The 12,241-nt window shown below is 54.1% G+C and overlaps 1 protein-coding gene across 1 annotated transcript; it reads right to left on the bottom strand.

Annotated features, from left to right (window-relative positions):
- Window positions 1-6,268: 6,268 nt before the first annotated feature.
- Window positions 6,269-12,239, bottom strand: Hs3st6 (heparan sulfate-glucosamine 3-sulfotransferase 6; the record flags this gene model as incomplete). The annotated part of the gene is made up of 2 exons (XM_010620781.2): window positions 6,269-6,996; window positions 12,085-12,239. Coding segments are annotated over 2 exons (771 nt in total), but the record flags the coding sequence as incomplete, so codon positions are not given.
- Between the last annotated feature and the right edge of the window lie 2 nt (window positions 12,240-12,241).

The raw sequence follows: 12,241 nt of genomic DNA, 5'->3' as shown, positions 1-12,241 counted from the left end.
GAGTAGGATACCTAAAAGGCTCTTTGTCTAGAAGCTTTTAAGGAGTCTAGAAGGGAGCTCAGGCTGGTGTGTAAGCAATATAATCTCTATCCTCTAGAAGATGACGTGCTTTTCAAGATCCAACCTATGTAGTATCCAGGCATTGCTCACGCGGATTCCATGTACCAATGGCCCACCTGTCACGCTCTGAGGAGGTCCCAGACTGCCAAAGGACACCTGGCAGATGTTTTTCTAAGATCCCTGCAGGGTCACAACTCAGCAGGTTCCATTTTGGGTTCCTGACTATTTGGGGGCCGTTGCCCTTACTGCCTAATAAAATCCTGTCTTACTAATTCCTGCTATACCATCATCATTTCTGAAAAGGTGGGGCTGGACATCCTGGCAGCAGGTTCAGGGGGCTGGGATGTCATCCGAGGCTGAGTGGCCTGCAGGTGGCACATGCTCCACACTGTGACCAGCATCACCTAGAGCCAAGTACCAGGGAGACTGTGCCCCAAGCCCTCCAGCAGCCTTCACCCTGCCGGTGCCGAGCTCCATCTTTCCTGTGGGGACCCAAAGAAAGGCCCTTAGTTTTCCCCTGCTTACTCCTTCGGCCTCCTGCTAGCCCCTGGGGCCACCCCCTGGGGCCCTGGGTGATGAGCTCTGTCCCCTTCACTCCAGGAGTTGCAAAGGCTTCTCCGTGTCACCACTCAGTGAACTCCATAAATTAAGAATCACGAGAGTACATTTTGGAGCTGGTTTGTGACCTGGCTATCTGTCTGGCAGGTCTCCTTACATTACAGGCTCAGGACCTACACAGGACTTCACAGGAGTCCAGAGGGGAAATAAACTTTAGGTACTTTCTAAGAAAAACAATCAAAATCAAGAAATACTGTAAAATGTTGCTCCAGCCGGATGCAGTGGCACATGCCTGTAATCCCAGATGCTTAGGAGGCCGAGGCAGGAGGATCACAGTTTGAAGCAACTTAGGGAGATCCTGTCTCAAAAGAAATAAAAATAGCTAAGGGTGAGTTCAGTGGTATAGCAAGCCTGGGTTCAATCCCTGGTATTTCAAAAAGAAAAAAAGAGTCTTCCGTAAGTTCTAGAGCTCTAGTTGTTCCTGAGGGCCTACCAAGCCATGTACTCATCATACCAGGGAGCCTAAGGGGTCCAGACAGATGCCCCAGCATGCTGAGCCACTCTACCACCATTCACACATCCCCACTTCCTATACGAGCAGAAGCAAGACCCTCTTCCCAGAACCTGAGGACTTGGCTTCACCCTCTACCTCACGGCCAGTCTTCCAGATGGGCGCAGCCCTGCAAGGCCTCAGGGCCCCGTGCCAACTCCACAGGACCTGTGCAATCCAGTGCTCCATCTTCCCCCCACAGCCCCTCATTTGCAACAAAAATACATCTGGGCTTCCCTTGCCGATGAGGACAGGAACTGACCAAGGCCTGGACAGATGGACTCATCAACAGCATTGGGCTGGCATAAGCCCCCTTTGTCTGGTTCTCTGAGCCCCCATGGAGCCCGAGTGTTCAGAGTTGTGTGAGGAAGCCCTTCAGAGCCTGACCGGCCTGTCTCACCTTGGGTGATTTTATTTATTTACTTGTATTTATTTATTTTTTGGAGAAAGGGTCTTTACTATGTAGTTTTTAAACTAATTATGTAGCCCAGGTGGTCTTCAAACTCTTGGCAATCCTCCTGCCTCAGCCTCCTGAGTGCTGGGATTACAGGCATGTGCCACCATCCCCAGCTACAAAATCAACTATTTTAAAATGAAGAATTCAATGGCATTTAATATGTGCACAATATTGTGCACTATTTCATCATTTCAAAAGGAAACCCTATAGCCATTAAACAATCACTTCCCAGTCCCTCCTACCTCCATCTTCAGACAACTACCAATATGCTTTAATCTTTTTGAATTTGCCTATACTGGACATTTCCTATGAGCAGAATCATATAATAGATAACTTGTTGTGATTAGCTTATCTCACCTACAGTAAAGTCTTTGAGGTTCATCCTCACAGTAGCATGTTTCAGAACATCATTCCTTTCGGGGGCTGAGTAGTAAAAACCTCACTGCGTGGACACATCACAATTTTGTTACATCACAGACTTGTCCACTGGAGAACATTTGGGTTATTTTCACCTTTTGGCTGTTGAGAATACAGCTTCCAAGAACATGGGTGTACAAGTATCTGCCTGAGGCACTGTTTATAAGTCTTCGGGTTTTATGAGCAAGGCCTATCTTACAGTCAGAATTTGTTTTTTGTTTTTTTTATTTCTTTCTTTCTTTTTGGGGTACTAGGAGTAGAATTAGGTTCTCATGCATGCTGGGCAAGTGCTCTGTTACTGAGCTACATCCCCAGCCCTCATAGTCACAGTTTTTCTTACCCAGGCTATCACACCTACTGTCCTCCTACGCTGGCACAGCTGGTCCCTCTTCAAGGTGCGGATAAATGGGCTTGGTCTGAGGGACTCTCCTGTCCAGGGCAGCTCTCCCCCATCCTGCTCCATGCTTTCTGGTGCTCCCCACACTGCAACGAGTGCTCTGCTTTCTGGATTGCTGGTGGTTGGCTCTGTTTCCTCCACCACATGGGGATTCCATGCAGTTAGGGACAGCCTGCCCATCCACCATGGTGTCCTCCGAGCCAGTCCCTCAGTACCAGCTGGCTAAAAGAATGAACAAATTTGTGAGGCCCTTCTAGCCACTGTCCCAGCCTGTCAGGAATCCAAGCCTGCCCCAACTTGTTCCCAGCCCCCGCCCGCTGGTCTCAGGAGTCAGTCCAGTTTCTGATGGTTCCTGATGGCAGCACACTCCCAGCCTCTCATGTACAGCTTCCACAGAAAGAAAGGGGACCGGGCATCCTAGCACAGAAACATGGTGGGTAGTTGCCCCAACTAAAGCATCAGGGAACCTTCACGCTGTCCCTGGCCCATCCTGGGTCATGGCTGAGGTAGCGCAGAGGGATTCCTTCGAATTTGTAGTCTGGCTGCTCCTCCACGGGAAAAAGGAGCCTCAGGGCAGGCGGGCAAAGGGAAAGGGGCTTGGGCCTAGGGAGCTGGAGTGAGGAGGGCCTACATTAGGATTCAATTCATTTGACATTGCTCCAGCACCTCTCCACCTGGGTTCTGGCCCCCCTCCTATAGCCCAGAATGTCCTCTGAACCTCGCTGGGGTAACAGGTCCCAGATCTATGCACTCGGGGGCACATGGATGAGGAGAATCCAACATTTCCCCCAGAGCACCTCATCCTGGGGTGAAGACACTGACAGATGCAACAGACTTCACCCTCGGAGAGCCAACTTCCCCTTTACTGTACCTCTCTGCCCCCTTGTGAGCCTCACCCTGGCTCTCTAGCCCATCCACTCTGGCACAGCAAGCCGGTCCAACCCTAGAGAGAAGGACCACCCAAAACCAGGGCCTCAGCCTGGACTCCCTAACCCCACTTCCAAAGTCAGCAGGCAAAGGGGGCAGGCGGTGTGACCCAGTGGTCCAGTCCCACCGCCACCCCCTGTAGAGGACAGGTCTCCTCCTCCAGGATGAGGATTCGCAGTTTGAATACTTGGAATTTGGGGACACTGAAGCGCTTGGGCCAGGGTCTCAGCATCTGCAAGCGGAAGCCCCAGAGCGAGAACAATGTGTCTGCCTACCCCTCCTTCCTGTGGGCCCCCAGCCTGGACCAGGTATGGCCGGGAGGCTGGGGCCGGGTGAGGCCCCAAAGGCCAAAGCAGCCCCCTTCCCAGGCTTCTCCAAGCCCCTTCCTGGCCCCAGGGCTGTGAAGACACGCAGGTCCCCACAAGAGGTGGAGAAGGTGTCCCAGCTGGTCAGGACAGAAAGAAGCTAATTGAATCAGCACTTCTCACCCCATCTAGAACATTCCAATGTCGAAAACCCATGGAGCAGCTGGGGAAACAATTTAGAGACTTTAATTAAAGGCTGATGTCTCCTCCAAGAGCCCCACCCTCCCAGCACAGCCCCAGGACCCACTACATCTGCCTGCAGTGTGTTCTTAGGCACAGCTGGGCACCTCACACAGGGCGGTGGCCCTCGGGGCTGAGCTTCCACTGGGTGAGGCCCGCAGAACAGACCAGCCCATCATCCTTCCTCCCAGCTGCCTCCAGAGTGTGCCCCGTGAGGCCTGGGCCCAGGGACACCAATGTCCCCAAAATTCTACATCCAGGAAGGTTCCAGGAGAGGGAAAATGGGTCACCTCAAGGGGCTCAGAAATGCAATGCTAAACGCAGGAGCACAGCTGCCTGTGCTTAAGATTGCTGCCACCTCCATCTGCACGTTCTGCAGGAAAAGGCACTCCAGACAGGGAGAACAGCATGTAAAGTCTGTGAGATTGGAAGGGGTACGGTAGGTGGATGGAGCTGGCAGGATCATGGAGCTGAGAGGACCAAGCAGGACAGGGCAAGCCCTGGAGGCCCTTAACAGCTATGGGAAGACATCTGGTCTTTATCCTAGAAACAATAGGATGGGGCTGTGATCCGTCTTATTCCGAAGACACCCTTCTAGCTGTGGTTCAAAGAGTTCATTGCAGAACAAAAGAGGGGCCAGGTGACAGTGTAGGTCCTGAGTCTGTCCTGACGCGTGCAGTACATGTCCAGAAAGAAAGAGGTATGCATGGACTGGGCGGGGAACTGGGCCAGCAACCAGGGCTGTCCTGCCTTCCGTCCTGCCCTCCGTCCAGGGGACAGGGACAGAGTCATCAAGTCCTGCTCTCACCACCTGGCAAAATCCTAGAGGAGAACCTGTCCCCTCTTCGTTCATTTACTGTAGTTTAGGACAGCCCTTTCTCCTCACCCATAACAAAGGGCAGTCAGGGGAGAGGCTGTGCATTCTGGCCGCGCATCGGTTCACAAGGTTGAAACTGCACTATTCAGTGAGTACAGGGAGATGCCTCCAGAACCAGCCCCCAGCCCTGCTACTGGCCTGGCCTGGGACGGAAAGGCCCGAGCACAGTGCCAACTCCTAAGAGAAGCTCCAGGCAAGAATGTCTGCTGAGCCAGGAAACTAGCAGGAGCAGGGGCAGGGTTCTGACAACCAGAAACAGACAACTCCACACGTGCCTCTCCCTCCCATTGAGCCTTTTCTGTGACACTGACAGTAACTGACCCCATGTCCACACCAGAGATGAGATCACATGACAGAGAGAGGACATGGCACCCGGTGGGGGTCCTGGCTCCGAGTAAAGTTTCACAGTCCCACAGGGAGCAGCCAAAGCTGACAGGCTCCCCCCATCCCCTGAAAATCCCCCCTCACTGCCTGTGTTCCTCGGCCTCAGCACATGAAGTGGCCCCAAGCAGCTCAGAGGTAGAAAGGCCACATCAGGGGCAAGGACAAGGCATGAAATCCAAGGTGCTGCCTAGGATGCAGAGGCTATGGCCAGGCCCTGCGGCAAGCCTGGGACAGGGCAGATGTACAGGACCTGGACCTAACCAGCCTAGAGGTCATTGTCAGGACAGCTGGTGGGCCCCTGGCAGACAGCAGCGACCAGGAACAGATTAGAGCCATTACTGACGGTCCCTCATGTTTTGAGAGGAGATGGATGGACTCCCCAACCTGCCCAAGTGTGGCCTGACTTGGTTAAGAGTGAGCAGCTGGGCTGCAGATGGGACCCGTTCCTGCCCTGCCCTGGGAGAAGATGTAAGAAACAGGCAACAGACCTGGCTGGGACCGCGACGGCGTAGAGGGGCTGTGTCATTTGGTGGGTGTGACCTGGGGTGAGACTGTGTGCAGGCCGGTCTCTGGAAAGAGCTTGTCCTGGGTAGGCAGAGAGGGCCAGGCTGCTCAGGAACAGCTTGAAGGTTGCTGAATCACTGTCCTATACACACCATGTCACCTGCCAAGCACTGCACTGCCCAGGAGTTCCACATGGCCTGTAGGCAAGATTGTCCACTAGGCACTAGGACATGGGATTAACTGAGGTCCCAGGTACAGCACACACAATTGTCCAGATCCAACTTTAATCCTGCTCCACCACTAAGGAGCAAACTCCTCCTGCCTCAGTTTCCTTCTCCTGGATATGTGGACAAACCTGCTCAACCTCCCTGGGCCGAGAAGAAATGGAAGGCAGCCCCCAGAGTCACCAGGCAGGACCTGAGTCTCTCTGAGCCTCTCATGCTCATCTGTGCCATGTGATCAAGTACATGGCCCAGCTTCGAGGACATGTAAGGAACGGGTTTGGCATGGCACCTGGCCCCACAGAGTTAATTGGCATGGTATCACTTACACCCAAACCTCAAGGTCAAATGGAAGAATATGGATCCAGACTTTATTTCTTAAATATTCTCTTTCCACAGCATGTGTAGGGAAGCTGCTTTGGCCAGTGGACAGACATAAATTAAGATTACCAAGCATCCAAGGCAGGGCTAGCTGGGCCTTGCTCAGTCCCAGCCAAAGTCCTGGCCAGTCATCTGGTAGAACTTGTGATTAAAGGGCCTGTAGAAGTCCTGCAGTCGCTGGACCACCGCCTGGGACACATGGGGGTGGGGCCTGCCTTTGGATTTGCCCAGGCAGCGGGGACGGCTGCTTCCCTGGGCCTTCTTGAGGCAGGGGAAGCCCTTGGTGGCATTGAAGTAGAAGTGCTTGTCCGTGACAACCCGTTTGAGGCCCAGAAAGTCCTGCACACGGCCAACCTCTCCAGCTGGGTCACTGACCAGACGCTCGCCGCTAACAAACAGGAAGTGGGACAGAGGGAAGTAGTGCAGCCAGTTGTCCAGGTGCTGGGCATAGAGACCGATACGCACGGCACTCCAGGCTGTGTCCACAGGGCCCAAGCCACGGCGAAAGGCCAGGGTGCGGAAGCTGGGCAGGCCTGGGGTCTTGGAAAGTGTCTGGGCATAGTCAGAGATGGCCCGGGTCACAGGGTTCCGTACCACCACGATCAGCTTCGTGTCTGGGGACATGCTATGAATTCGATGAGGGGCTTCCCGTGTCACAAAGTAGCTGGGTGTCTTCTCCAAGGTGATCTGCCCATCCAAGGTACGTGGCATCAGGCTCCTGGGGGCAATGGGAAGAGCAGCAGGCTGAGTGGGCGCTGTTCTTGGGTAAGCACTTCTGTGAAGTGTCCCTCCTCACGCTAGACCTGGGACTAGGCCCTCCTCCTCCAAGGAAGCCCCAGGTGCCTAAAGTGGGCCAGCTGCCCCTCTTCTCAGGTCCTTCCTCCCACGTGCAGGGGTAAACATCCTAGGAGGTTGGCAGCCTGGGAGGTGAGCTAAGAGGTGCCCAGCCCAGCACAGGCCTGCAGGGGGGCCTGCCTACCAGGCTGCCCCCATCTGTGCTATCCCTAAGAAAAACGGAGTAACCGTCACTGGGGACAGAGATGACCAAGGCACTCTTCACCAGCCACTGGTGTTCTCTGTACAAGCTCTATGACCCTTTTCCCAAGGGCCAGCTCCTTTGAGTCTCAGCAACCTCTGCCCACCAGACCCACCCCTCCCCGAGCTGCTGTGCCCCCAACCTTGACCTTGCCCCAAATCAAACACTCCAAGGCTAGCCAGTTTGTACTTATTACCCCCGCTGGCCTCTGCGTCAAGGTCACCCTTTTCACTCAGTGACTGACTGCATCCCCTGAATTAGGTCATTAGTTATTGTTATTGACAAGGGTTGCCAACAAAAGGTCGGGTTCTCCCTCTCTCCCTCCCTTTAATTTAAATATACCTTTTTCCCTACCTTCAACTGCAGCCCTGCTAACTCTCATCCACCTGTGCCCAACTCAGACTGCCAAGAGCCACACTCAGAGCCCAGATCATTTGAGAAAATTAATGATATGGTTATGATCTTCCTGGGGACCTGTCCCAAGGCCCTGTGCTTCCAAGGCCCCAGGGTGCCAGGCTGAAGACATACTATTTCTAATATTCCCCTCATTCTAATGTGGGGGAGGGGGCACCAGCCAACCCAAGGTCCAGAAGAATTGGCTGACCACAGCCCCCTGACAGCCCCAAATCTGGGAAAGCCCATTCTGAGTGCCCAGCTGGACAGGCCCAGGCACGCCTCACGCTGTCTTGAGGCAGCATCTGCCAGCCAGGTAGTACAGGGTGAGGTCGGGCAAGGTGGGGCAGCTGAACAAACACCTCCAAGGGAGGGCTGGGAACTAGGTCAACAGAGGCAGAGACTGTGTGGCCTTTGCTAGGGAGGAGATGTCTCTGCCCAGCCATGCCCAGCCCTGCCTGGCCTTGCTTCCCACCGTCTGAGGGGGTGTACTGTCTGACCCCACTGACAGGGCCAAGACTGGCCCAGCCAGGAAGTAACAAATCCAGGTCTCAGCCAGCCTGACTGACTCCTTCCCTACCCAGACCTCCAAAGAAATTCAGGGCAGGCACAGGCACCCAGTCTCCCAAGCTGGCATGATCATACTGGGGCTTGCTGGTGGTAAGACAGGAAAATGTCTGCATGTGCCCCACTAGGCAAGAGGGAGAGCTGGGAACACCAGAGTCCCTAACAGCATCCATGGTCACAGAAGGGTGGGGCAGGCAGCGTGGAATAGAACCTCCCCACCCTTCAGATCAAGGCCCAGGACAGAGCTGATCTTCAGAAGTCACAGAGGATAAGTCAACTTCCTCGATCTTGGTGACACAGAGCCAGAGCCAGCTCCACCCCACCCACTGTCCCATATTATAGGCAGGTACACTGAGGCTCAGAGAGGGAACAAGGAGTTGAAAGTGGAGACTGGCTCTTAGCCTTCCAGTCCTTCTGGCAAAGAGGTGTCTGGGTGTCTTCTGCTCTCAGAATCCCTGCCCGCCATGCCCTACCTCACACACTGGGGATCCAATGGGAACAACACCCAGCTGTCCTCAAGGAAAATTCAAAAAGATCTTAGACCACCAATATCTATGGCATAGGGCTGCAAGTTGGCAGGGCCAGACAGCTCAGAGGGCATCCCTTTCCCTGAGGGAAGTCATAAGAAGGAGAGTCTCCCCACACTGGACCTTACCACGGGGACCTACAAGAGAAGCTGATGCTGGTGTTGGGAGGGGTGTACACCAGGCCTCACCAGAATGCACCACACCTTCCTGCATTTTTCCAGGGCAAGAAAGAGACTCAGGCCTCCCAGACACCTCCCTTCCAATCTAGCTTGTCCTGACTCCCAGTCTCTTCCCTATCTGACCGGAAGCCTGATTCTGAATGTCCCCAACACCATCCTTTGCTGGGAGCCTTGATGTTACCCCTTACCTCCAGCCTTTCTCTCTAGGAAGTCAGAAAAGTAGAGCAGCTCCAAAGGAGGAGGCCCCTCCTGAAACCCCTGCCAAAGAAGGGGATGGAATACAGAAGAAATACAAGGACTTTCTGGGCTCACAGTTGCCGCAAGCCTGCTCTGGGATTTTTACAATCAATTACTTACCCTCCTCAGGCTTTAGGAGCCTGTCCCAACTGGGCTTGTAGAGTGAGGATTGGCACTTTTGGGGAGTGGTAGACTAGAGAAAGGATAAGCAGAACAGAACTCTGACCCCACACAGCAAACATCTGATAAGTGGTTCCAAAGACCCTCCCCACGGAACCACCTCATCTGGTCTGCATTTCCCTGCGGCTTCCATCCAGCCCTAGGCCACTCTTTCTCCTCCATCTCAGCACCCCCACCTCCATGTCCTATACCCTGCCAGAGCCTGGTCCAGCAGGGCCTGGGACCTGGGGAAAACCAGTTATTGTTTTTATTCCAGTGATAGAAAGTACTGGGGGGGCAGACTTTCCCTAGTCACAGAAAGAGGAAAGATATGGTGCACAGAAGCCCAAGTCCTTCCCTACAAGCACAACCCCTCTCCCTATACTCACTGCTCTGACACTAGGAACTAAGGGGGTTTCCATACCCATACTTCCTCATCACCTCCTCCTATTTATGTATCTATTACGGTCAGGATCTCATTATATAGTTCAGGCTGGCCTTGAACACACAGCTTTCCTATTGCCTCAGCATTCCAAGTGCTGGGATTACAGGCGTGCACCACCACACTCACCTTATTCTTGCTTTTTTAGAGTATTATGGTCAAAGTTGAGTCCTCACCTGACCCAAGATGGGGTCACCTTTCCAGATCAAGACCCTGGGGTTTTGTGTGACTCTAGTATCTAGCAAATAGTGCGTGCTCAATGATGAAAGGGTGAGCAGATACTGAGTTAGAGGGTACTCAGGGACCATGGTCCCCAAGATGGAGTACCTTCAAGAGCCTGAGACATGAAGTAACAGAGGTTGGGAAGGGGGAACGATTGGGCTAAGGACAACACAGAACCCACCTCCAAAGGGCAGAAGATGACCAGGTCACTGCTGGAAATGAGGTGGGTCACAACTAGCAGGTTGTAGTGCTGTGACCCAGAAACTCACCTGGGGACTTGGCTATTCCTTCTTCGCCTGTCTCCCCAACTCACACCTAGAATAGAGCCCTGCAGGTGCTATGGGCTTATCCCAGGTCCTGCAGCTAGACACAAGGAGGCAGGGGTGAAACATACACATGATGGTTGAAAAGACAAGCTGGCACCAGGAGTGTAGGCACTTGTGAGCAGAGCAGCCCCACATTCACATACAACAGCACATGGCCACAGTCCTCTGAAGGACCAGGACTCACAGACCGGAAGCTCAACCATTATACTCAGGTTGTTGTGTACTGGATGAAGGGACAGAGGCCACAGAATCTGAGCCCTCCACAAGCATCCCCTGCCTCTGTCCACTGGAGACAGATTTTACAGATGAGGAAATTAAGTCTCCTTTCAGCAGGGTTTCACTGTCTGGAACACCCTCTACTCCGTCCCGGATATGTCAGTGTCTCCAAGGTCCCCTCCCCAGGGCTGAGGATCTGCCCTCAGTGTGGGCCTCTGGGTCCTTCACCCACCCTAGGGTCTTTCCTACAGAGAAGCAAGGGCCCAGAATCCTGGTGTCTTGAGAAACTTTTAGCACTAAACTCATCCCCATCTTCCACAGCTGCTCCTACCCAGCACACAGCAAGCTGTGGAGTGTGTTTGTTTGTTTTGTTCGTAGTGCTGGGAATTGAACCCAGGGCCTTCTGCATGCTAGACAAGTGCTCTACCACTGAGACATCCCCAGCAGCAAGCTCGGAAGTTTGCACTCCATAAAGCATTCCTCCTTGATTCCTGGTCTCCGTACCCCTCCCCTCTCCTTTCCTCTCCTCTCCCTTTTTTGGTCCTTCTCCATCCAGAGTAGGCCAATAGTCTCTTCTACAAGCCTGAGCTGGGAAAATGTCCCACAGTTCAATTTTCCCCACCATGCCCAGTTTCCCTAGTATCCAGGCAGCACCAACCCTTCAGAGTTCGGGAGCCAGATCTCCCATTCTCCCTCCAGATCCCCCAGTCTTCTTAATGCAACAAAGTTAACAGTCGGGGAAAGGGTGGATCTGGGAATAGAGAAACTGGAGCATTGGTGTGAATGGAGTCAGGGTCCTGTGAGGTGATGCACACCTGCAATCCCAGCTAAGCAGCAGAGGGCAAGGCCTGGCTCAGGCTCAGTTCCCAGCTCAGCAGAGAGGAACTGGTGTTTGACTAGCCATCAGTGCAGTCGCCTGGCTGGGGCAGGGTGATCCCCACATTCCACTGCCACACCCCTGGTCCCTCCTGGGTGGGGCACAGGGCAGCCACAAAGCCTGTGCAGGCAGCTGGATCCCATTCCCCCTGCCTGGACACACACTGAAGGGCAGAGCGCCTTTCTACAGCCCAGACCAAACTTTCTCAATTCCAGAAGTCAAAAGGACTCCCAGGAGGGAGGCAGGACTTATGGGGTGAGAGGACGCTTTATAGGAGGCTGCAGGGAACCCGGAGGCCCCCTCCTAAGGTAACTAGCCACAAATAAGAGGATCAACCCTACTATCCCAAAGTGGAGATGGGGGGCCGACTTGAAACTGTTTCCTGGCTGGGGTCACACCTTCCCCTCCATCTTGCCAAATAGACCAAAACAGGCTTTTTCGTGAGTTTCCAAAGTTCCTGGAGCCTCTGGCCAGTACTGCCTTTGCTTTGGGGTCTCAGGGCTAGGATCAAGCCTGATCCCCGACACAGGCGGGGCTCCGTCCCAGAGCCCGGACTCCTCTCCACTAGATCCCACCACCCGAGTTCGCTTGGAAACCAATGGGGCAGACAGGCAGGGGCGCTCACCTGTACCAGGCGAGGCCGCGCTCGTAACACCTGTCGAAGAAGTGGGGCTCGGAGCCAAGCGCGCGGACGTCGGGGTGCAGCCGGAGGAACTCCAGCAGCGCTCGCGTGCCGCCCTTCTTCACGCCCACGATGAGTGCCTGCGGGAAGCGCCGGCGGC

The sequence above is a fragment of the Fukomys damarensis genome, unplaced genomic scaffold, assembly GCF_012274545.1.
Source record: "Fukomys damarensis isolate Sample0158 unplaced genomic scaffold, DMR_v1.0_HiC HiC_scaffold_34, whole genome shotgun sequence".
Lineage (NCBI taxonomy): Eukaryota > Metazoa > Chordata > Mammalia > Rodentia > Bathyergidae > Fukomys > Fukomys damarensis.
This window is presented reverse-complemented; position numbering and strand designations above follow the sequence as displayed.